The 25,139-nt window shown below is 49.3% G+C and overlaps 1 protein-coding gene across 1 annotated transcript; it reads left to right on the top strand.

The window, feature by feature from the left end:
- The first annotated feature begins 1,090 nt into the window (after positions 1–1,090).
- On the top strand, positions 1,091–24,130 carry LOC142187205 (unconventional myosin-Ie-like). Its single transcript, XM_075261460.1, has 28 exons — positions 1,091–1,161; positions 4,216–4,353; positions 6,930–7,019; positions 7,640–7,734; positions 7,978–8,065; positions 8,156–8,245; positions 8,783–8,914; positions 9,015–9,149; positions 9,235–9,367; positions 11,136–11,332; positions 13,407–13,487; positions 13,749–13,835; positions 13,912–13,998; positions 14,088–14,255; positions 17,973–18,058; positions 18,231–18,312; positions 21,089–21,195; positions 21,276–21,374; positions 21,460–21,604; positions 21,672–21,786; positions 21,863–22,032; positions 22,108–22,253; positions 22,334–22,480; positions 22,558–22,715; positions 22,797–22,859; positions 22,944–23,133; positions 23,514–23,695; positions 23,890–24,130. Exons 1-28 carry the CDS (start codon positions 1,159–1,161, stop codon positions 23,964–23,966), a joined length of 3,291 nt encoding a protein of 1,096 aa, XP_075117561.1. The 5' UTR covers positions 1,091–1,158; the 3' UTR covers positions 23,967–24,130.
- Positions 24,131–25,139: the final 1,009 nt, after the last annotated feature.

Here is a 25,139-nt window from a genome sequence, read left to right as displayed (position 1 = left end):
CAGTCCTGTATATTATCAGGGTATATACTCTCCGGTCCTGTATATTATTAGGGTATATACTCTCCGGTCCTGTATACTCTCTGGGTATATACTCTCCAGTCCTGTATATTATCAGGGTATATACTCTCCGGTCCTGTATATTATTAGGGTATATACTCTCCGGTCCTGTATACTCTCTGGGTATATACTCTCCTGTCCTGTATATTATCAGGGTATATACGATCTGGTCCTGTATATTATCAGGGTATACACTCTCCGGTCCTGTATATTATCAGGGTATATACTCTCCGGTCCTGTATATTATCAGGGTATATACTCTCCAGTCCTGTATACTCTCCCGGGATATACTCTCCGGTCCTGTATATTATCAGGGTATATACTCTCCGGTCCTGTATACTCTCCCGGGATATACTCTCCGTTCCTGTATATTATCAGGGTATATACTCTCCGGTCCTGTATATTATTAGGGTATATACTCTCCGGTCCTGTATACTCTCTGGGTATATACTCTCCTGTCCTGTATATTATCAGGGTATATACGATCTGGTCCTGTATATTATCAGGGTATATACTCTCCGGTCCTGTATATTATCAGGGTATATACTCTCCGGTCCTGTATATTATCAGGGTATATACTCTCCGGTCCTGTATACTCTCCCGGGATATACTCTCCGTTCCTGTATATTATCAGGGTATATACTCTCCGGTCCTGTATATTATCAGGGTATATACTCTCCGGTCCTGTATATTATCAGGGTATATACTCTCCGGTCCTGTATATTATCAGGGTATATACTCTCCGGTCCTGTATATTATCAGGGTATATACTCTCCGGTCCTGTATATTATCAGGGTATATACTCTCCGGTCCTGTATATTATCAGGGTATATACTCTCCGGTCCTGTATATTATCAGGGTATATACTCTCCGGTCCTGTATATTATCAGGGTATATACTCTCCGGTCCTGTATATTATCAGGGTATATACTCTCCGGTCCTGTATACTCTCCGGCCGCTGCAGTTCCGCTCCTGTCCAGCAGGTGTCGCCCGGGGAGCAGCTCACCTGGATCCAGACACCGCCCAGGTAACGGCGGGAGGAGGTGGCGGAGAGACCGCGGGAGAGAGGCCGAGACACCGGGAGGAGACCCCGACACCACCATGGTGAGAGCTGGGGGGTGTAGTCCTGTATATTATATACTCTGCTGTATACTGGGGGGTGTAGTCCTGTATATTATATACTCTGCAGTATACTGGGGGTGTAGTCCTGTCTATTATATACACTGCTGTATACTGGGGGGGTGTAGTCCTGTATATTATATACTCTGCTGTATACTGGGGGTTGTAGTCCTGTATATTATATACTCTGCTGTATACTGGGGGGTGTAGTCCTGTATATTATATACTCTGCTGTATACTGGGGGGTGTAGTCCTGTATATTATATACACTGCTGTATACTGGGGGGTGTAGTCCTGTCTATTATATACTCTGCTGTATACTGGGGGGGGTGTAGTCCTGTATATTATATACTCTGCTGTATACTGGGGGTTGTAGTCCTGTATATTATATACTCTGCTGTATACTGGGGGTGTAGTCCTGTATATTATATACTCTGCTGTATACTGGGGGTGTAGTCCTGTCTATTATATACACTGCTGTATACTGGGGGGGTGTAGTCCTGTATATTATATACTCTGCTGTATACTGGGGGGGTGTAGTCCTGTATATTATATACTCTGCTGTATACTGGGGGTGTAGTCCTGTATATTATATACTCTGCTGTATACTGGGGGGGTGTAGTCCTGTATATTATATACTCTGCTGTATACTGGGGGTGTAGTCCTGTATATTATATACTCTGCAGTATACTGGGGGTGTAGTCCTGTATATTATATACTCTGCTGTATACTGGGGGGTGTAGTCCTGTATATTATATACTCTGCTGTATACTGGGGGGGGTGTAGTCCTGTATATTATATACTCTGCTGTATACTGGGGGGTGTAGTCCTGTATATTATATACTCTGCTGTATACTGGGGGGGTGTAGTCCTGTATATTATATACTCTGCTGTATACTGGGGGGGTGTAGTCCTGTATATTATATACTCTGCTGTATACTGGGGGGTGTAGTCCTGTATATTATATACTCTGCAGTATACTGGGGGGTGTAGTCCTGTATATTATATACTCTGCTGTATACTGGGGGGTGTAGTCCTGTATATTATATACTCTGCAGTATACTGGGGGGTGTAGTCCTGTATATTATATACTCTGCTGTATACTGGGGGTGTAGTCCTGTATATTATATACACTGCTGTATACTGGGGGGTGTAGTCCTGTATATTATATACTCTGCTGTATACTGGGGGTGTAGTCCTGTATATTATATACACTGCTGTATACTGGGGGTGTAGTCCTGTATATTATATACTCTGCTGTATACTGGGGGTGTAGTCCTGTATATTATATACTCTGCTGTATACTGGGGGTGTAGTCCTGTATATTATATACACTGCTGTATACTGGGGGTGTAGTCCTGTATATTATATACTCTGCTGTATACTGGGGGTGTAGTCCTGTATATTATATACACTGCTGTATACTGGGGGGGTGTAGTCCTGTATATTATATACTCTGCTGTATACTGGGGGGTGTAGACCTGTATATTATATACTCTGCTGTATACTGGGGGGTGTAGTCCTGTATATTATATACTCTGCTGTATACTGGGGGGTGTAGTCCTGTATATTATATACACTGCTGTATACTGGGGGGTGTAGTCCTGTATATTATATACTCTGCTGTATACTGGGGGGTGTAGTCCTGTATATTATATACTCTGCTGTATACTGGGGGGGTGTAGTCCTGTATATTATATACTCTGCAGTATACTGGGGGTGTAGTCCTGTATATTATATACTCTGCTGTATACTGGGGGTGTAGTCCTGTATATTATATACTCTGCTGTATACTGGGGGTGTAGTCCTGTATATTATATACTCTGCTGTATACTGGGGGGTGTAGTCCTGTATATTATATACTCTGCTGTATACTGGGGGGTGTAGTCCTGTATATTATATACTCTGCTGTATACTGGGGGGTGTAGTCCTGTATATTATATACTCTGCTGTATACTGGGGGGTGTAGTCCTGTATATTATATACTCTGCTGTATACTGGGGGGTGTAGTCCTCCTGTATAGTGATGTCGGGTGCACAGTCCTCCATGTTCCCAGGTTACTCCTCCTGGCAGTCTTCCTGTTACACCTTACATACCGGCCTGTATACTGCTGTACTGTGTATATACCGGCCTGTATGCTGCTGTACTGTGTATATACCGGCCTGTATGCTGCTGTACTGTGTATATACCGGCCTGTATACTGCTGTACTGTGTATATACCGGCCTGTATGCTGCTGTACTGTGTATATACCGGCCTGTATGCTGCTGTACTGTGTATATACCGGCCTGTATGCTGCTGTACTGTGTATATACCGGCCTGTATGCTGCTGTACTGTGTATATACCGGCCTGTATGCTGCTGTACTGTGTATATACCGGCCTGTATGCTGCTGTACTGTGTATATACCGGCCTGTATGCTGCTGTACTGTGTATATACCGGCCTGTATGCTGCTGTACTGTGTATATACCGGCCTGTATGCTGCTGTACTGTGTCAGAGTTCATCTTGCCCCGCCTTTTCCCCTGAGGCTCCGCCCACACTCAGGCACATTCCTACCCTGTGACCCCGCACACCCTGCTGTGCTCAGACCTGCAGTGCGGGCGGGAGAGGCCGGGTGGCATTCCTCAGGAGATAACTGTATACATGGCTGTATATCCCATGGGTCCCTCTATCCTGATACATGTGTATATATAACCTGTACCTCTATATCACACCCGTATCCCTGTATATATAACCTGTCCCTCTGTATGTATACATGTATAATCTGTCCCTGTATATATATAACCTGTCTATACCATACTATATCATCACCCCGCCTGCAGACTGTAGTGCGGATCCCTTCTATAATAGGGTGCAGATTCTATGGGTGACAATCCCCTGTACATGAGTAATATTCATTCTTCTATACATGGAGATGCGTCACATATAGTAGGGGAGGGGTCTCTATAGGACCATATTACGTATAGACAATCAGTTGGGGTATACTGGCCTTAGTACTGTAGTCATGTGATAAGCTAACACTGACTGTGTCACCCTACAGGGCAGCAAAGAGCGGTACCACTGGCAGACCCAGAATGTGCGGCAGAGCGGGGTGGATGATATGGTCCTTCTGTCCAAGATCACAGAGGAGGCCATTGTGGACAACCTGAAGAAACGCTACATGGATGACTTTATCTTTGTATCCATCTACTATCTCCTGAGAATGACTGTGACCTTACACCAAGGAGGAAGTTAGGGGGATAATAGCAGGGGACGACTGTGACCTTCCACAGAAAAAGGGGAATAACATCAGAGGACAACTGTTACCTTACACCAATGTGCAAAGGCAGGGTATAACACCAGAGGAAAGGGGAACAACAGCAATATACAGTAGGATAACTGTTACCAAAGAAAGAGAAGTATTGGGGGTATAACTACATTAGAGGACGACTGTTTTATACACAGAGAAGAAATAGAAATAACACCTCTGTACACAGAGGACAGGGATAACAACACCAGAGGACGACTGTAGCTGTACACAGAGGAGAGGAATAACACCAGAGGACGACTGTAGCTGTACACAGAGGAGAGGAATAACACCAGAGGACGACTGTAGCTGTACACAGAGGAGAGGGATAACAACACCAGAGGACGACTGTAGCTGTACACAGAGGAGAGGGATAACAACACCAGAAGACGACTGTAGCTGTACACAGAGGAGAGGGATAACAACACCAGAAGACGACTGTAGCTGTACACAGAGGAGAGGGATAACAACACCAGAGGACGACTGTAGCTGTACACAGAGGAGAGAGATAACGAAACCAGAGAACGACTGTAGCTGTACACAGAGGAGAGGGATGACACCAGAGGATGACTGTAGCTGTACACACAGGAGAGGGATAACAACACCAGAAGACGACTGTAGCTGTACACACAGGAGAGGGATGACTGTAGCTGTACACAGAGGAGAGGGATGACACCAGAGGACGACTGTAGCTGTACACAGAGGAGAGGGATAATAGCAGAGGACGACTGTAACTGTACACAGAGGAGAGGGAAGACACCAGAGGATGACTGTAGCTGTACACACAGGAGAGGGATAACAACACCAGAAGACGACTGTAGCTGTACACAGAGGAGAGAGATAACGAAACCAGAGAACGACTGTAGCTGTACACAGAGGAGAGGGATAACAACACCAGAAGATGACTGTAGCTGTACACAGAGGAGAGGGATAACAGCACCAGAAGATGACTGTAGCTGTACACAGAGGAGAGGGATAATAGCAGAGGACGACTGTAACTGTACACAGAGGAGAGGGATAACAACACCAGAAGATGACTGTAGCTGTACACAGAGGAGAGGGATGACAGCAGAGGATGACTGTAGCTGTACACAGAGGAGAGGGATAACAACACCAGAGGATGACTGTAGCTGTACACAGAGGAGAGGGATAACAACACCAGAAGATGACTGTAGCTGTACACAGAGGAGAGGGATGACACCAGAGGACGACTGTAGCTGTACACAGAAGAGAGGGATAACAACACCAGAGGACGACTGTAGCTGTACACAGAGGAGAGAGATAACGAAACCAGAGAACGACTGTAGCTGTACACAGAGGAGAGGGATAACAACACCAGAAGACGACTGTAGCTGTACACAGAGGAGAAGGATAACAACACCAGAAGATGACTGTAGCTGTACACAGAGGAGAGGGATAACAGCACCAGAAGATGACTGTAGCTGTACACAGAGGAGAGGGATAACAACACCAGAAGATGACTGTAGCTGTACACAGAGGAGAGGGATAACAGCACCAGAAGATGACTGTAGCTGTACACAGAGGAGAGGGATAATAGCAGAGGACGACTGTAACTGTACACAGAGGAGAGGGATAACAACACCAGAAGATGACTGTAGCTGTACACAGAGGAGAGGGATAACAACACCAGAGGACGACTGTAGCTGTACACAGAGGAGAGGGAAGACACCAGAGGATGACTGTAGCTGTACACACAGGAGAGGGATAACAACACCAGAGGATGACTGTAGCTGTACACAGAGGAGAGGGATAATAGCAGAGGACGACTGTAACTGTACACAGAGGAGAGGGATAACAACACCAGAAGACGACTGTAGCTGTACACAGAGGAGAGGGATAACAACACCAGAAGACGACTGTAGCTATACACAGAGAAGAGGGATAACACCAGAGGACGACTGTAGCTGTACACAGAGGAGAGAGATAACGAAACCAGAGAACGACTGTAGCTGTACACAGAGGAGAGGGATAACAACACCAGAGGACGACTGTAGCTGTACACACAGGAGAGGGATAACAACACCAGAGGACGACTGTAGCTGTATCCAGAGGAGAGGGATAACAACACCAGTGGACGCCTGTAGCTGTACACAGAGGAGAGGTATAATAGCAGAGGACGACTGTAACTGTACACAGAGGAGAGGGATAACACCATATGACGACTGTAGCTGTACACACAGGAGAGGCATAACAACACCAGAGGACGACTGTAGCTGTACACAGAGGAGAAGGATAACAAAACCAGAGGACGACTGTAGCTGTACACAGAGGAGAGGGATAACAACACCAGAGGATAACTGTTGCATCTCTAGATTTGACAAATGAAGGCCCCAGTGGGTCTTCCCACTGTTCTAGGCTCTGGCCTGGTTTGTTTTGCACCACAATTTGCCTGTTTATAGCGTGTACCAGTGGTCTCCATGTTGTTTGAAGTATCTTAACACCCTCAGACATATATTGGGCCGGTGCTGATCTCTGTTAACCCATTCAAGCAGCTGCCGTACTTCACAGATAAGGAGATTGAGATGTACCAGGGAGCGGTGAGTAGTAGCACATGGAGCTCCACTATTGGTAAGGTTGTATCGGACTGTAGCCTTGGTGGCGCTGTTTCGGGCTCCGCTATGGAGGGGTGCTGTATTTGCCTGTACACTCAGTGGCGGTGTATAGCGTCCGTATGGTGTGTACAGGTGGTATACCCCATATACACATCCTGCGGTATATCCGTCCCTTCCCTGTAGACATGAATACTTTCTGAGCCGTCACACGATGGTGCGGTTGTACTTCTGTGCCCTGTAGGTGAGATTTATGGAGATGCAATAGAGGAAGTGAGTCACCGCTCCACCGCCGTCACCTGACTCCACACCTTTGTATACAGGCTGTACATGCTGCTCTCTGATTGGCTCATGGTCATGTGACAAGCAGCTGTGGAAGTTTTCTCCTGCTCTCTGCTGCCCCCTGGTGTTTGGTAGCTGGTACTGCAGTTTGTCATAATCGATCTGTGCTCGCTGTTATCACCGGTACGCCCCCCATTCACTGACAGGCAACTCCACTGATTCCTCTCCAACACCTCCTGTCACATCAGTGCATATAACAGGTTACTGACAGGCCTGAGGCTGCCGCGTATGGTACAGATACAGATGTGTGTTTGCGCCCCCTATAGGCTCAGTATGAGAATCCTCCGCACATCTACGCCCTGGCTGATACAATGTACCGGAACATGCTGATAGACAGCGAGAACCAGTGCGTCATCATCAGGTGAGAGGATCCGGAACGTTCTGACCACAGGGGGCCCCGACCAGGGCATATAGCATTGGGGGGACCTGACTGAGATGCGTAATATAAGGGAGGACCCTCAACCAAGGCACATAGTATTGGGGGGACCCGACTGGGGTATAAGAGGGGGGGGGAGCCGGGGTCAGAGGGTCATCATCAGGTTCATGGCGCCTCCGCACGCCGCAGCCATGTACCAGACACCTATTACATCTTCTCATCCTACAGTGGGGAGAGCGGAGCCGGGAAAACCGTGGCAGCCAAGTACATCATGGGCTACATCTCCAAAGTGTCCGGCGGAGGGCCCAAGGTTCAGGTACGGGTGACACCGCCTATGTCCTGCACGTGCACAGGGGGCGGTGGGGGCAGGGCTCACCTCTCCAGCTCATCTCTTCTCTTCTTACAGCACGTGAAGGACATCATCCTCAAGTCCAACCCCTTACTGGAAGCCTTCGGGAACGCCAAGACCGTGAGGAACAACAACTCCAGCAGATTCGTGAGTTCACCGTGACCAGCTCTAGACAACAGGATGGAGAGGGAGTGATGTGCTGCAGAGCTCTGGTGTAATAATCTGCAGGATATATCAGGATGGAGAGGGAGCGATGTGCTGCAGAGCTCTGGTGTAATAATCTGCAGGATATATCAGGACGGAGAGGGAGCGATGTGCTGCAGAGCTCTGGTGTAATAATCTGCAGGATATATCAGGACGGAGAGGGAGCGATGTACTGCAGAGCTCTGGTGTAATAATCTGCAGGATATATCAGGACGGAGAGGGAGCGATGTACTGCAGAGCTCTGGTGTAATAATCTGTAGGATATATCAGGACGGAGAGGGAGCGATGTGCTGCAGAGCTCTGGTGTAATAATCTGCAGGATATATCAGGACGGAGAGGGAGCGATGTACTGCAGAGCTCTGGTGTGATAATCTGCAGGATATATCACTATGTGTCGGGGAGTAGAGATGTTAGAGCGATGTTCTGCAGATCTTGGGGTGTAATAATCTGCAGCTGCCCATGCTCTTCCCTTACTGGCAGGGTAAATACTTTGAGATCCAGTTCAGCCGGGGCGGGGAGCCGGACGGGGGGCAGATTTCTAACTTCCTCCTGGAGAAGTCCCGCGTGGTCAGTCAGAATGCGGGCGAGAGGAACTTCCATATCTTCTACCAGGTGAGTGCGCTGGTGGTGGAGGCGCCGGGTGATGTAGTGGTGGACACCGCCACAGCTGACAGTCTCCGCCACAGCTGACAGTCTCCGCCATGTCTTCCAGCTTTTGGAGGGGGTCAGCACTGAGGATCGGGAGAATCTGGGGGTCACCACTCCCGATTATTACTTCTATCTCAATCAGTCGGCGGTCTACAACGTGGAAGACGTCAGCGACAAAAAAGAATTTGCAGAAACCATGGTGGGTGACAGCGAGGAGACGGGTAACTACCACCAGTGGGGGGCGCCACTCCTGTCCTTCTCATTCTCTATCATCTTCCCTACAGGCAGCCATGGACGTGGTCGGTCTTTCGCATGATGCTCAGGCCTCCGTCCTGCAGATCGTCGCTGGGATCCTGCACTTGGGGAACATTGGTTTTCGGGAAAACGGCAATTATGCTATGGTGGAGAGCGAGGACTGTGAGTGTGGGGGACGGTGATGTCAGGGGATGAGGTCAATGATATCTGAGGATGAGGACTGTGAGTGTGGAGGTCAGTGATGTCAGGGGATGAGGACTGTGAGTGTGGAGGTCAATGATGTCTGGGGGTGAGGACTGTGAGTGTGGAGGTCAGTGATGTCTGAGGATAAGGACTGTGAGTGTGGAGGTCAGTGATGTCTGGGGATGAGGACTGTGAGTGTGGAGGTCAGTGATTTCAAGGGGATAAGGACTGTGAGTCTGGAGGTCAGTGATGTCTGGGGATAAGGACTGTGAGTCTGGAGGTCAGTGATGTTTGGGGTGGAGGTCAGTGATGTCTGAGGATAAGGACTGTGAGTCTGGAGGTCAGTGATGTCTGGGGTTGAGGACTGTCAGTGTGGAGGTCAGTGATGTCTGAAGATGAGGACTGTGATTGTGGAGGTCAGTGATGTCTGAGGATGAGGACTGTGAGTGTGGAGGTCAGTGATGTCTGAGGATAAGGACTGTGAGTCTGGAGGTCAGTGATGTCTGAGGATGAGGACTGTGATTGTGGAGGTCAGTGATGTCTGAGGATGAGGACTGTGAGTGTGGAGGTCAGTGATGTCAGGGGATGAGGACTGCGAGTGTGGAGGTCAGTGATGTCAAGGGGATAAGGACTGTGAGTGTGGAGGTCAGTGATGTCTGGGGATAAGGACTGTGAGTGTGGAGGTCAGTGATGTCTGGGGATAAGGACTGTGAGTGTGGAGGTCAGTGATGTCTGGGGATAAGGACTGTGAGTCTGGAGGTCAGTGATGTTTGGGGTGGAGGTCAGTGATGTCTGAGGATAAGGACTGTGAGTGTGGAGGTCAGTGATGTCAGGGGATGAGGACTGTGAGTGTGGAGGTCAGTGATGTCTGGGGATAAGGACTGTGAGTCTGGAGGTCAGTGATGTTTGGGGTGGAGGTCAGTGATGTCTGAGGATAAGGACTGTGAGTGTGGAGGTCAGTGATGTCAGGGGATGAGGACTGTGAGTGTGGAGGTCAGTGATGTCAAGGGGATAAGGACTGTGAGTGTGGAGGTCAGTGATGTCTGGGGATAAGGACTGTGAGTGTGGAGGTCAGTGATGTCTGGGGATAAGGACTGTGAGTGTGGAGGTCAGTGATGTCTGGGGATAAGGACTGTGAGTCTGGAGGTCAGTGATGTTTGGGGTGGAGGTCAGTGATGTCTGAGGATAAGGACTGTGAGTGTGGAGGTCAGTGATGTCAGGGGATGAGGACTGTGAGTGTGGAGGTCAGTGATGTCTGAGGATCAGGACTGTGAGTGTGGAGGTCAGTGATGTCTGAGGATGAGGACTGTGATTGTGGAGGTCAGTGATGTCTGAGGATGAGGACTGTGAGTCTGGAGGTCAGTGATGTTTGGGGTGGAGGTCAGTGATGTCTGAGGATAAGGACTGTGAGTGTGGAGGTCAGTGATGTCTGGGGGTGAGGACTGTGAGTGTGGAGGTCAGTGATGTCAGGGGATGAGGACTGTGAGTGTGGAGGTCAGTGATGTCTGAGGATCAGGACTGTGAGTGTGGAGGTCAGTGATGTCTGAGGATGAGGACTGTGATTGTGGAGGTCAGTGATGTCTGGGGATAAGGACTGTGAGTCTGGAGGTCAGTGATGTCTGGGGTGGAGGTCAGTGATGTCTGAGGATGAGGACTGTGAGTGTGGAGGTCAGTGATGTCTGGGGGATAATATTAGGGACAGGACACTGGGTCAGTTCATTAACCCTTGTCGTCTGTGTCCGGGCAGTCTTGGCCTTTCCTGCATATCTTCTCGGCATAGACCAGTCTCGGTTAAAGGAGAAGCTGACCAGTCGCAAAATGGACAGTAAGTGGGGCGGGAAGTCTGAAGTGATCGACGTGACCCTGAATGTGGAGCAGGCGTGTTTCACACGTGACGCCCTCTCAAAAGCCTTGTACACCCGACTCTTCGATTACCTGGTGCAGGTGAGAGCAAGATGACATATATGTGTAGGCTATACTGTCTATAATATACAGAATATAATACATGGATGAGACAGTATATAGTATACAGACAGTACAGTATATAATGAATGGTATCATATACTCTATTCCATAATATACCACCTACATATTCTATATTCTCTATACGCTACCACCTATGTATTCTATACTGTACCACCTGTCTATTGTAGACTTTCTTCTCTATACGCTACCACCTATGTATTCTATACTGTACCCCCTGTCTATTGTAGACTTTCTTCTCTATACGGTACCACCTATGTATTCTATACTGTACCACCTGTCTATTGTAGACAGTCTTCTCTATACTGTACCACCTATGTATTCTATACTGTACCACCTGTCTATTGTAGACTTTCTTCTCTATACTGTACCACCTATGTATTCTATACTGTACCACCTGTCTATTGTAGACTTTCTTCTCTATACGGTACCACCTACGTATTCTATACTGTACCACCTGTCTATTGTAGACTTTCTTCTCTATACGCTACCACCTATGTATTCTATACTGTACCACCTGTCTATTGTAGACTTTCTTCTCTATACGGTACCACCTACGTATTCTATACTGTACCACCTGTCTATTGTAGACTTTCTTCTCTATACGCTACCACCTATGTATTCTATACTGTACCACCTGTCTATTGTAGACTTTCTTCTCTATACGGTACCACCTACGTATTCTATACTGTACCACCTGTCTATTGTAGACTTTCTTCTCTATACGGTACCACCTACGTATTCTATACTGTACCACCTGTCTATTGTAGACAGTCTTCTCTATACTGTACCACCTATGTATTCTATACTGTACCACCTGTCTATTGTAGACAGTCTTCTCTATACGCTACCACCTATGTATTCTATACTGTACCACCTGTCTATTGTAGACTTTCTTCTCTATACGGTACCACCTACGTATTCTATACTGTACCACCTGTCTATTGTAGACTTTCTTCTCTATACGGTACCACCTACGTATTCTATACTGTACCACCTGTCTATTGTAGACAGTCTTCTCTATACTGTACCACCTATGTATTCTATACTGTACCACCTGTCTATTGTAGACAGTCTTCTCTATACGCTACCACCTATGTATTCTATACTGTACCACCTGTCTATTGTAGACAGTCTTCTCTATACGGTACCACCTACGTATTCTATACTGTACCACCTGTCTATTGTAGACAGTCTTCTCTATACGCTACCACCTATGTATTCTATACTGTACCACCTGTCTATTGTAGACAGTCTTCTCTATACGCTACCACCTATGTATTCTATACTGTACCACCTGTCTATTGTAGACAGTCTTCTCTATACGCTACCACCTATGTATTCTATACTGTACCACCTGTCTATTGTAGACAGTCTTCTCTATACGGTACCACCTATGTATTCTATACTGTACCACCTGTCTATTGTAGACGGTCTTCTCTATACGGTGCCACCTATGTATTCTATACTGTACCACCTGTCTATTGTAGACGGTCTTCTCTATACGGTACCACCTATGTATTCTATACTGTACCACCTGTCTATTGTAGACGGTCTTCTCTATACGGTACCACCTACGTATTCTATACTGTACCACCTGTCTATTGTAGATAGTCTTCTTTATACGGTACCACCTATGTATTCTATACTGTACCACCTACCTATTGTAGACAGTCTTCTCTATACGGTGCCACCTATGTATTCTATACTGTACCACCTACCTATTGTAGATAGTCTTCTCTATACGGTACCACCTACGTATTCTATACTGTACCACCTGTCTATTGTAGATAGTCTTCTCTATACGGTACCACCTATGTATTCTATACTGTACCACCTGTCTATTGTAGACAGTCTTCTCTATACGGTACCACCTATGTATTCTATACTGTACCACCTGTCTATTGTAGACAGTCTTCTCTATACGCTACCACCTATGTATTCTATACTGTACCACCTGTCTATTGTAGACAGTCTTCTCTATACGGTACCACCTATGTATTCTATGCTGTGACTTCTTCTGTTCCTTCTCCAGGCTGTTAATAAAGCGATGCGGAAGGATATTGAAGAATACAACATTGGGGTCCTAGATATATATGGGTTTGAGATATTTCAGGTAAGGGGGTGGTATATGATGTGTGAGTGCACCTGGGATATAGTGTGGGCATTGCCTGTGTATACAGGGGGTGCAGTGAATACAGGGTGTGGGGTGGCCTTACCTGTGTATATGGGGCACGTATTGTATATGGGGTTGGCCTTGCCTGTGTGTATATGGGGCTGGCCTTGCTGTGTATATGGGGTGTGCAGTGTATATAGGGTTGGCCTCTCCTGTGTATACGGGGTGTACCTTATATCTCCGCTCTCTCTTCCTCTATAGAAAAATGGCTTTGAACAATTCTGTATTAACTTTGTGAACGAGAAGCTGCAGCAGATCTTCATTGAGCTGACGCTGAAGGCGGAGCAGGTGAGCTGGGGGTTCGGGGCGGCTGTAGTACGCCCCCTGGTGGTGGTCCCACTGACCGGATCCTCTTGTCTTCCAGGAGGAGTACGTCCAGGAGGGGATCCACTGGAATCCAATCGAGTATTTTAATAACAAGGTTGTGTGTGACCTGATAGAGAATAAACTGGTGAGTTGGACCGCGCCTGCAATTTCTGTCCGGATATTTAGCTCCTCCCATGTTGCAGCCGGTGTCGTCCATGTTGTCTCTCTTCTCAGAGTCCTCCAGGGATTATGAGTGTGTTAGATGATGTCTGTGCCACGATGCACGCGAAGGGCGAGGGCGCTGACCAGACGCTGCTGCAGAAGCTCCAGGCGGCCATGGGGAGCCATGAGCACTTTAACAGCTGGAACAAAGGATTCATCATCCATCACTATGCAGGGAAGGTGAGAATAAGCCTGGGTGGACCATCTCTAGTTAGATAAGCCTGGGTGGAGTGGTGGACCATCTCTAGTTGGATAAGCCTGGGTGGAGTGGTGGACCATCTCTGGTTGGATAAGCCTGGGTGGAGCAGTGGACCATCTCTGGTTGGATAAGCCTGGGTGGAGCGGTAGACCATCTCTAGTTAGATAAGCCTGGGTGGAGTGGTGGACCATCCTGGTTGGATAAGCCTGGGTGGAGCAGTGGACCTTCTCTGGTTGGATAAGCCTGAGTGGAGCGGTGGACCATATATAGTTAGATAAGCCTGAGTGGAGCGGTGGACCATCTCTGGTTGGATAAGACTGGGTGAAGCGGTGAACCATCTCTGGTTGGATAAGCCTGGGTGGAGCGGTGGACCATCTCTGGTTAGATAAGCCTGGATGGAGTGGTAGACCATCTCTGGTTGGATAAGCCTGGGTGGAGCGGTGGACCATCTCTGGTTGGATAAGCCTGGGTGAAGCAGTGGACCATCTCTGGTTGGATAAGCCTGGGTGGAGCGGTGGACCATATCTCATCGGATAAGCCTGGGTGGAGCGGTGGACCATCTCTCATCGGATAAGCCTGGGTGGAGCAGTGGATCATCTCTGGCTGGATAAGCCTGAGTGGAGTGGTGGACCATATATAGTTAGATAAGCCTAAGTGGAGCGGTGGACCATCTCTAGTTGGATAAGCCTGGGTGGAGTGGTGGACCATCTCTGGTTGGATAAGCCTGGGTGGAGCGGTGGACCATCTCTGGTTGGATAAGCCTGGGTGGAGCGGTAGACCATCTCTAGTTAGATAAGCCTGGGTGGAGTGGTGGACCATCCTGGTTGGATAAGCCTGGGTGGAGCAGTGGACCTTCTCTGGTTGGATAAGCCTGAGTGGAGCGGTGGACCATATATAGTTAGATAAGCCTGAGTGGAGCGGTGGACCATCTCTGGTTGGATAAGACTGGGTGAAGCGGTGAACCATCTCTGGTTGGATAAGCCTGGGTGGAGCGGTGGACCATCTCTGGTTAGATAAGCCTGGATGGAGTGGTAGACCATCTCTGGTTGGATAAGCCTGGGTGGAGCGGTGGACCATCTCTGGTTGGATAAGCCTGGGTGAAGCAGTGGACCATCTCTGGTTGGATAAGCCTGGGTGGAGCGGTGGACCATATCTCATCGGATAAGCCTGGGTGGAGCGGTGGACCATCTCTCATCGGATAAGCCTGGGTGGAGCAGTGGATCATCTCTGGCTGGATAAGCCTGAGTGGAGTGGTGGACCATATATAGTTAGATAAGCCTGGGTGGAGCGATGGACCATCTCTGTTTGGATAAGCCTGGGTGGAGCGGTGGACCATCTCTGGTTGGATAAGCCTGGGTGGAGCGGTGGGCCATCTCTGGTTGGATAAGACTGGGTGGAGCGGTGGACCATCTCTGGTTGGATAAGCCTGGGTGAAGCAGTGGACCATCTCTGGTTGGATAAGCCTGAGTGGAGCGGTGGACCATATATAGTTAGATAAGCCTGGGTGGAGCGGTGGACCATCTCTGGTTGGATAAGCCTGGGTGAAGCGGTGGACCATCTCAAGTTAGATCAGCCTGGGTGGAGTGGTGGGCCATCTCTGGTTGGATAAGCCTGGGTGGAGCGGTGGACCATCTCTGGTTGGATAAGCCTGGGTGGAGCGGTGGGCCATCTCTGGTTGGATAAGACTGGGTGGAGCGGTGGACCATATCTCATCGGATAAGCCTGGGTGGAGCGGTGGACCATCTCTCATCGGATAAACCTGGGTGGAGCGGTGGACCATCTCTCATCGGATAAGCCTGGGTGGAGCGGTGGACCATCTCTCATCGGATAAGCCTGGGTGGAGCGGTGGACCATCTCTCATCGGATAAGCCTGGGTGGAGCGGTGGACCATATCTCATCGGATAAGCCTGGGTGGAGCGGTGGATCATCTCTGGTTGGATAAGCCTGGGTGGAGCGGTGGACCATCTCTGGTTGGATAAGCCTGGGTGGAGCGGTGGACCATCTCTGGTTGGATAAGCCTGGGTGAAGCCGTGGACCATCTCTGGTTAGATAAGCCTGGGTGGAGCGGTGGACCATCTCTCATCGGATAAGCCTGGGTGGAGCGGTGGACCATCTCTGGTTGAATAAGCCTGGGTGGAGCGGTGGACCATCTCTCATTGGATAAGCCTGGGTGGAGCGGTGGACCATCTCCAGTTAGATAAGCCTGGGTGGAGTGGTAGACCATCTCTAGTTAGATAAGCCTGGGTGGAGTGGTAGACCATCTCTGGTTGGATAAGCCTGGGTGGAGCGGTGGGCCATCTCTGGTTGGATAAGCCTGGGTGGAGCGGTGGACCATCTCTGGTTGGATAAGCCTGGGTGGAGCGGTGGGCCATCTCTGGTTGGATAAGACTGGGTGGAGCGGTGGACCATATCTCATCGGATAAGCCTGGGTGGAGCGGTGGACCATCTCTCATCGGATAAACCTGGGTGGAGCGGTGGACCATCTCTCATCGGATAAGCCTGGGTGGAGCGGTGGACCATCTCTCATCGGATAAGCCTGGGTGGAGCGGTGGACCATCTCTCATCGGATAAGCCTGGGTGGAGCGGTGGACCATATCTCATCGGATAAGCCTGGGTGGAGCGGTGGATCATCTCTGGTTGGATAAGCCTGGGTGGAGCGGTGGACCATCTCTGGTTGGATAAGCCTGGGTGGAGCGGTGGACCATCTCTGGTTGGATAAGCCTGGGTGAAGCCGTGGACCATCTCTGGTTAGATAAGCCTGGGTGGAGCGGTGGACCATCTCTCATCGGATAAGCCTGGGTGGAGCGGTGGACCATCTCTGGTTGAATAAGCCTGGGTGGAGCGGTGGACCATCTCTCATTGGATAAGCCTGGGTGGAGCGGTGGACCATCTCCAGTTAGATAAGCCTGGGTGGAGTGGTAGACCATCTCTAGTTAGATAAGCCTGGGTGGAGTGGTAGACCATCTCTGGTTGGATAAGCCTGGGTGGAGCGGTGGACCATCTCTCATCGGATAAACCTGGGTGGAGCGGTGGACCATCTCTCATCGGATAAGCCTGGGTGGAGCGGTGGACCATCTCTCATCGGATAAGCCTGGGTGGAGCGGTGGACCATCTCTCATCGGATAAGCCTGGGTGGAGCGGTGGACCATATCTCATCGGATAAGCCTGGGTGGAGCGGTGGATCATCTCTGGTTGGATAAGCCTGGGTGGAGCGGTGGACCATCTCTGGTTGGATAAGCCTGGGTGGAGCGGTGGACCATCTCTGGTTGGATAAGCCTGGGTGAAGCCGTGGACCATCTCTGGTTAGATAAGCCTGGGTGGAGCGGTGGACCATCTCTCATCGGATAAGCCTGGGTGGAGCGGTGGACCATCTCTGGTTGAATAAGCCTGGGTGGAGCGGTGGACCATCTCTCATTGGATAAGCCTGGGTGGAGCGGTGGACCATCTCCAGTTAGATAAGCCTGGGTGGAGTGGTAGACCATCTCTAGTTAGATAAGCCTGGGTGGAGTGGTAGACCATCTCTGGTTGGATAAGCCTGGGTGGAGTGGTGGACCATCTCTGGATATTTGGATAGATTCGATGGAGCCATGTCCTGCCTTCTTATCTCCAGGAACATATGTTGTGATTGGTTGAGGTATATACTGTAGGTAAAGGGAGACTACAGCTTTCAGATTAACCCTTGTGTGTTCCCCATCTAGGTCTCGTACACTGCCGAGGGATTCTGTGAGCGGAACAGAGACGTGTTGTTCACCGACCTTATTGAACTGATGCAAAGCAGTGAAATGTGAGTTTTTCACTTACCCTGTGATGGGGTCGGGTCCTCCCACCCCCAGATTAGTAGTGCAGGCGGGAGATACTTTATAGATCAATGACAACGTCATTCTGGTAGTTCGGTCACTGCAGGAATGTCCACACGTATGTTCTGAAACAGTCAGTCACGTCTTGTCTCCCCTCAGACCTTTCATCAGAGATCGCTTCCCGGAAAATCTCAATGCCGATAAGAAAGGACGTCCTACTACGGCCAGCAGCAAGATTAAGGTGATCCTCCTGCCCTCCTTGTGGGGTCTCCAGGCTGCCTGGGGTGTGCGACATGGAGGACTTGCTGCTTTTTGTGTTTCTATCTCAGATGGGTTTTGTTGTAGTCAGGATCTCGATGTAAGGTTTTGCATCACTGTGTCGGGATCTCTACGTGAGGCTTTGGGTTACTCGGGATCTCTATGTTAGGCTTTGGGTTACTTTATCGGGATCTCTATGTTAGGCTTTGGGTTACTGTATCGGGATCTCTACGTGAGGCTTTGGGTTACTTTATCAGGATCTCTATGTGAAGCTTTGGGTTACTCGGGATCTCTACGTGAAGCTTTGGGTTACTTTATCGGGATCTCTACGTGAGGCTTTGGGTTACTGTATCGGGATCTCTACGTGAGGCTTTGGGTTACTGTATCGGGATCTCTACGTGAGGCTTTGGGTTACTGTATCGGGATCTCTACGTGAGGCTTTGGGTTACTGTATCGGGATCTCTACGTGAGGCTTTGGGTTACTGTATCGGGATCTCTACGTGAGGCTTTGGGTTACTTGGGATCTCTACGTGAAGCTTTGGGTTACTTTATCGGGATCTCTACGTGAGGCTTTGGGTTACTGTATCGGGATCTCTACGTGAGGCTTTGGGTTACTGTATCGGGATCTCTATGTGAGGCTTTGGGTTACTCGGGATCTCTACGTGAGGCTTTGGGTTACTCGGGATCTCTACGTGAAGCTTTGGGTTACTGTATCGGGATCTCTATGTTAGGCTTTGGGTTACTTTATCGGGATCTCTATGTGAGGCTTTGGGTTACTTTATCGGGATCTCTACATGAGGCTTTGGGTTACTCGGGATCTCTACGTGAGGCTTTGGGTTACTCGGGATCTCTAGGTGAAGCTTTGGGTTACTTTATCGGGATCTCTACGTGAGGCTTTGGGTTACTTTATCGGGATCTCTACGTGAGGCTTTGGGTTACTGTATCGGGATCTCTACGTGAGGCTTTGGGTTACTGTATCGGGATCTCTATGTGAGGCTTTGGGTTACTCGGGATCTCTACGTGAAGCTTTGGGTTACTGTATCGGGATCTCTACGTGAGGCTTTGGGTTACTCGGGATCTCTACGTGAAGCTTTGGGTTACTGTATCGGGATCTCTATGTTAGGCTTTGGGTTACTTTATCGGGATCTCTATGTGAGGCTTTGGGTTACTTTATCGGGATCTCTACATGAGGCTTTGGGTTACTCGGGATCTCTACGTGAGGCTTTGGGTTACTCGGGATCTCTAGGTGAAGCTTTGGGTTACTTTATCGGGATCTCTACGTGAGGCTTTGGGTTACTTTATCGGGATCTCTACGTGAGGCTTTGGGTTACTGTATCGGGATCTCTACGTGAGGCTTTGGGTTACTGTATCGGGATCTCTATGTGAGGCTTTGGGTTACTGGGGATCTCTACGTGAAGCTTTGGGTTACTGTATCGGGATCTCTACGTGAGGCTTTGGGTTACTCGGGATCTCTACGTGAAGCTTTGGGTTACTGTATCGGGATCTCTACGTGAGGCTTTGGGTTACTTTATCGGGATCTCTATGTGAGGCTTTGGGTTACTTTATCGGGATCTCTACGTGAGGCTTTGGGTTACTCGGGATCTCTACGTGAGGCTTTGGGTTACTCGGGATCTCTAGGTGAAGCTTTGGGTTACTTTATCGGGATCTCTACGTGAGGCTTTGGGTCACTTTATCGGGATCTCTATGTGAGGCTTTGGGTTACTTTATCGGGATCTCTACGTGAGGCTTTGGGTTACTGTATCGGGATCTCTACGTGAGGCTTTGGGTTACTTGGGATCTCTACGTGAGGCTTTGGGTCACTTTATCGGGATCTCTATGTGAGGCTTTGGGTTACTGTATCGGGATCTCTACGTGAATCTTTGGGTTACTGTATCGGGATCTCTACGTGAGGCTTTGGGTTACTCGGGATCTCTACGTGAGGCTTTGGGTTACTCGGGATCTCTACGTGAGGCTTTGGGTTACTTTATCGGGATCTCTATGTGAGGCTTTAGGTTACTGTATCGGGATCTCTACGTGAGGCTTTGGGTTACTGTATCGGGATCTCTATGTGAGGCTTTGGGTTACTGTATCGGGATCTCTACGTGAAGCTTTGGGTTACTGTATCGGGATCTCTACGTGAGGCTTTGGGTTACTCGGGATCTCTACGTGAGGCTTTGGGTTACTTTATCGGGATCTCTATGTGAGGCTTTGGGTTACTTGGGATCTCTACGTGAGGCTTTGGGTCACTTTATCGGGATCTCTATGTGAGGCTTTGGGTTACTGTATCGGGATCTCTACGTGAGGCTTTGGGTTACTTGGGATCTCTACGTGAGGCTTTGGGTCACTTTATCGGGATCTCTGTGAGGCTTTGGGTTACTTGGGATCTCTACGTGAGGCTTTGGGTCACTTTATCGGGATCTCTATGTGAGGCTTTAGGTTACTGTATCGGGATCTCTACGTGAGGCTTTGGGTTACTCGGGATCTCTACGTGAGGCTTTGGGTTACTTTATCGGGATCTCTATGTGAGGCTTTAGGTTACTTTATCAGGTCAGTGTTTCTTTGTTGGGGTCTGTGTAAGGTCTTTTAACCAACCATTTAGACCACCATTAGACTGCAGGTCCTCTTAGTCTTGTGGCTGTAATATGGCCATAAGAATACGCATGCATTATGGCATCTCACAGTTTGCTCTGTAGGGGGCGCTCCGTTCTGTGAGCTTCTGTCTTTACTATGATATTGACCTTAATATTCTCTCCCTGAAGAAACAAGCCAATGATTTGGTGCAGACCCTGATGAAGTGCACCCCGCACTACATACGCTGCATCAAGCCCAACGAGACTAAGAAACCCCGCGACTGGGAGGACAGCAGGTAGTTGGAGAAGAAGGGGTTAATCTGAGGCCTCTCCATGTACGAGATATCTGAAGACCAGTCTTTTTTTCCCCATTCAGAGTGAAACATCAAGTGGAATATTTAGGGCTTCGAGAGAACATCCGTGTACGACGTGCGGGATACGCCTATCGTAGAGTTTTCCAGAAGTTTCTTCATCGGTATATAGCGATATGTTGTATGCACATATACAGGTGTTGCCTTCTCTGGCACCAGCAGCTTCAGGTCTAATGTATGTATATGTAGGTATGCCATACTGACAAGGGAGACCTGGCCAGAATGGAGAGGAGATGAGAAGAAAGGAGTCCTCCACCTGCTGAAGGCCGTCAACATGGACTCTGATCAGTACCAGTTGGGCAAAACCAAAGTGTTCATCAAAGCGCCAGAATCTGTAAGTGATGGAGTGGGGGACGTCATTCACCGGGAACGCTTGTGACTATGACCTTATATATTTTTAGCTCTTTTTGTTGGAAGAAATGAGGGAGAGAAAATACGATAGCTTTGCCCGTGTGATTCAGAAAGCCTGGCGCAAGCACACCGCCGTACGCAAATACATCCGCATGCGAGAGGAAGGTAGGTGGCCGACTGGAAGGGTCCGAGCAACTTCAACTTGTCAGCAAGTCATAACCTACAACCTGTCTGTCACTAGCTTCTACCATCGTCCTGAACAAGAAGGAACGACGGAGGAACAGCATCAACAGAAACTTTGTCGGGGACTATATCGGGATGGACGGCCGACCGGAGCTGAGGCAGTTCGTAGGGCGTAGAGAACGCATCGATTTTGCAGACACAGTTGTGAAATACGATCGACGGTTCAAGGTAAGGTGCCGGTCATGGAGCATCCCGGAGGAAACTCTGGAGGAGACTCTAGTAATGATCTCTTCTGATCTGCAGACGCTGAAGCGAGACCTGGTGTTGACTCCCAAATTCCTGTATCTGATTGGTCGGGAGAAAGTAAAACAAGGTCCCGAGAAAGGGCAAATCAAAGAGGTTCTGAAGAGGAAGATCGAGCTGAAGGATATCCAGTCTGTATCTTTAAGGTAATCCTCGTAATCGGTCACTAAGTGGATGATGTGGATCCGTTGGGTGGTGATCGCCATAAGTTCTTCTCTCTCCACAGTCCGCTGCAGGATGACTTCATCATCATTCACGAGGCGCAGTATGACAGCGTCCTGGAGAGCATCTTCAAGACAGAGTTTCTAAGTCTTCTCTACAAGCGATACGAGGAGAAGACACAGAAGAAACTGCCATTGAGATTCAGCAACCAGTAAGTGGTGGGGAGTGGAGGAGGAGGATGATGTCCATCCCGGTATGTGGCGGGATTAAGGTTTTCTTCCCTCCTAGGCTGGAGTTTAAGGTGAAGAAAGAGGGGTGGACGCCTTGGGGGGCTGCTGGGTCTCGACAGATTCAGTTCCAAACCGGAACAGGCGACACTGCTTCAATTAAGGTATCTGGAAAGGCGCTGGTGGTCGGCATTGGACCAGGACTACCTGCAAATTCTAGTGAGTAATAACCCCATATATACATAAGTAACGCGTGGGATCATTGGAGGTCAGACATTCCCGATTCTCTCCTCTCTGCAGGACCCACTAGGAAGGACAATCGAAAAAGCCAGTATCATGATGGTCGGGGTAGAGCAACAGGCGGTGAGTGTGATGCCTGGACGGGCTCATCTGTCATGGACACGCTACGACTACCTTGTAACATTGTCTATTCTATCTGGTCTCTAGGAGCACCAACCGCCAATGGAGGCAGCAGGAACCCCCGTCTACGGCAGGCGCAAAGGATGTCGTTCACATCCCGACAGAGCAGCGTGGAACAGCCAAGTCTACCAAGGCAGGGGGCCAGTCCTAGGGCCAAAGCACCTCCTGCAAACATGGACTTGGGATTCATGAATGTTCCTGATCAGGGAGTGGCAGGGTGAGAACGGTGCACGGGGTCACCAAGAAATGGTTAGGAAACTGTGAGATAAAATCAGAGACTACAGAGGAAAATCGGAAACCAGAGGACAACAGTGGTCTGTAGCCGGTCAAGTAACCCTGAACGGGTTGTAGATCTGGTCTGATTCACGTGACAGTAGGCTTATGTCCACACTGAAATCCATGCAGAAAGTCCTCTATTACTGGACTGGAACATCTAAACCTCCATCATGGTTCCAAAGTGAAGTCCAGGTGTGATGGACATGGCAAAACATTGTGAAACCATGTGGGTGGTGCGTAGAGAGAAGATCCAGATTAGAAACTCCACCTGAGGGTTGTCCAGGATTTCTTCTTCTAAAGATTGATAGTCTTGTCTTCTAGAGTCCAACGGAGGCTTTCAAAGGAAGTCAAACCAGTCCCCGGTGGAGGGAGAGCCAAACCAGCGCCTAAACCCAAACCCCAGCCTCAACTCCCTCGCTGCCGCGCTCTCTACGCCTACGATGCCCAAGACACGGATGAGCTTAGCTTCAATGCAGAGGACATCCTGGAGATTGTCCGAGAAGGTATGTAAGTCAGAGCCCGGAAATGAGACTATTCTAGAGCCGTAGAGTCCCGGTATTATTTGCACACACAGGTTTCAGGGGTTTGGGGGAGGGGAGATAGGGAGTGTTGGGTCGGACACTTGAAGTGACTTAAGTGCTGGATCCTTGGTGGCTTTGGTTCGATCTTTCTCACTGGAGCTTCTTCTCTCCTACAGATCCATCTGGCTGGTGGCAAGGCAGACTCCGAGGCCGGGATGGTCTATTCCCAGGGAATTATGTGGAGAAGATCTGACCACCGGTGGTATCTGGACTGCTGGACAGACATCAGGGACTAAACCGCCACAGAACAATGCTTTTATATACAGGTGGTGGGCTCTGCAGGTCCACCCATGTTTTATTACTTGTTTTTATATACGAACTGGGGCAAATTGTCCTATTTATGGAACTGCCAATAAATCTTCCCTCAGCAACAACCGAATCAGGAAGTCTTTACCCTACACATTGTGCTCCAGCGGCAAAGATATTCTATAGGGGTCGCTGTAACGAGACATCCCGCTCCATCTGTAATGGTCGACCTCTCCTATACTCGGTATCAGTAGTTGTTACCCCACATCCCGCTCCATCTGTAATAGCCGACTTCTCCTATACTCGGTATCGCCGTTACCCCACATCCCGCTCCATCTGTAATGGTCGACCTCTCCTATACTCGGTATCACTAGCTGTTACCCCACATCCCGCTCCATCTGTAATAGCCGACTTCTCCTATACTCGGTATCGCCGTTACCTCACATCCCGCTCCATCTGTAATGGCCGACCTCTCCTATACTCGGTATAGCCGTTACCTCACATCCCGCTCCATCTGTAATGGCCGACCTCTCCTATACTCGGTATAGCCGTTACCTCACATCCCGCTCCATCTGTAATGGCCGACCTCTCCTATACTAGGCATCACTAGCTGTTACCCAACATCCCGCTCCATCTGTAATGGCCGACCTCTCCTATACTCGGTATCCCTGTTACCCCACATCCCGCTCCATCTGTAATGGCCGACCTCTCCTGTACTCGGTATCGCCGTTACCCCACATCCCGCTCCATCTGTAATGGCCGACCTCTCCTATACTCGGTATCGCCGTTACCCCACATCCCGCTCCATCTGTAATGGCCGACCTCTCCTATACTCTGTATAGCCGTTACCTCACATCCCGCTCCATCTGTAATGGCCGACCTCTCCTATACTCGGTATCGCCGTTACCCCACATCCCGCTCCATCTGCAATGGCCGACCTCTCCTATACTCGGTATCGCCGTTACCCCACATCCCGCTCCATCTGTAATGGCCGACCTCTCCTATACTCGGTATCGCCGTTACCCCACATCCTGCTCCATCTGTAATGGCCGACCTCTCCTATACTCGGTATAGCTGTTACCCCACATCCCGCTCCATCTGTAATGGCCGACCTCTCCTA

The sequence above is a fragment of the Leptodactylus fuscus genome, unplaced genomic scaffold (genome assembly GCF_031893055.1).
Source record: "Leptodactylus fuscus isolate aLepFus1 unplaced genomic scaffold, aLepFus1.hap2 HAP2_SCAFFOLD_136, whole genome shotgun sequence".
Taxonomy (NCBI): Eukaryota; Metazoa; Chordata; class Amphibia; order Anura; family Leptodactylidae; genus Leptodactylus; species Leptodactylus fuscus.
The sequence above is the reverse complement of the archived record's forward strand: the minus strand, read 5'-3'. Positions and strand labels throughout refer to the sequence as shown.

Coding starts and splice junctions, on each gene's coding strand:
- LOC142187205 (XM_075261460.1), top strand. Junction 11,333..13,406: donor TCTTCGATTACCTGGTGCAG/GTGAGAGCAAGA, acceptor TTCCTTCTCCAG/GCTGTTAATAAAGCGATGCG. Junction 22,860..22,943: donor TCGGGGTAGAGCAACAGGCG/GTGAGTGTGATG, acceptor TCTGGTCTCTAG/GAGCACCAACCGCCAATGGA.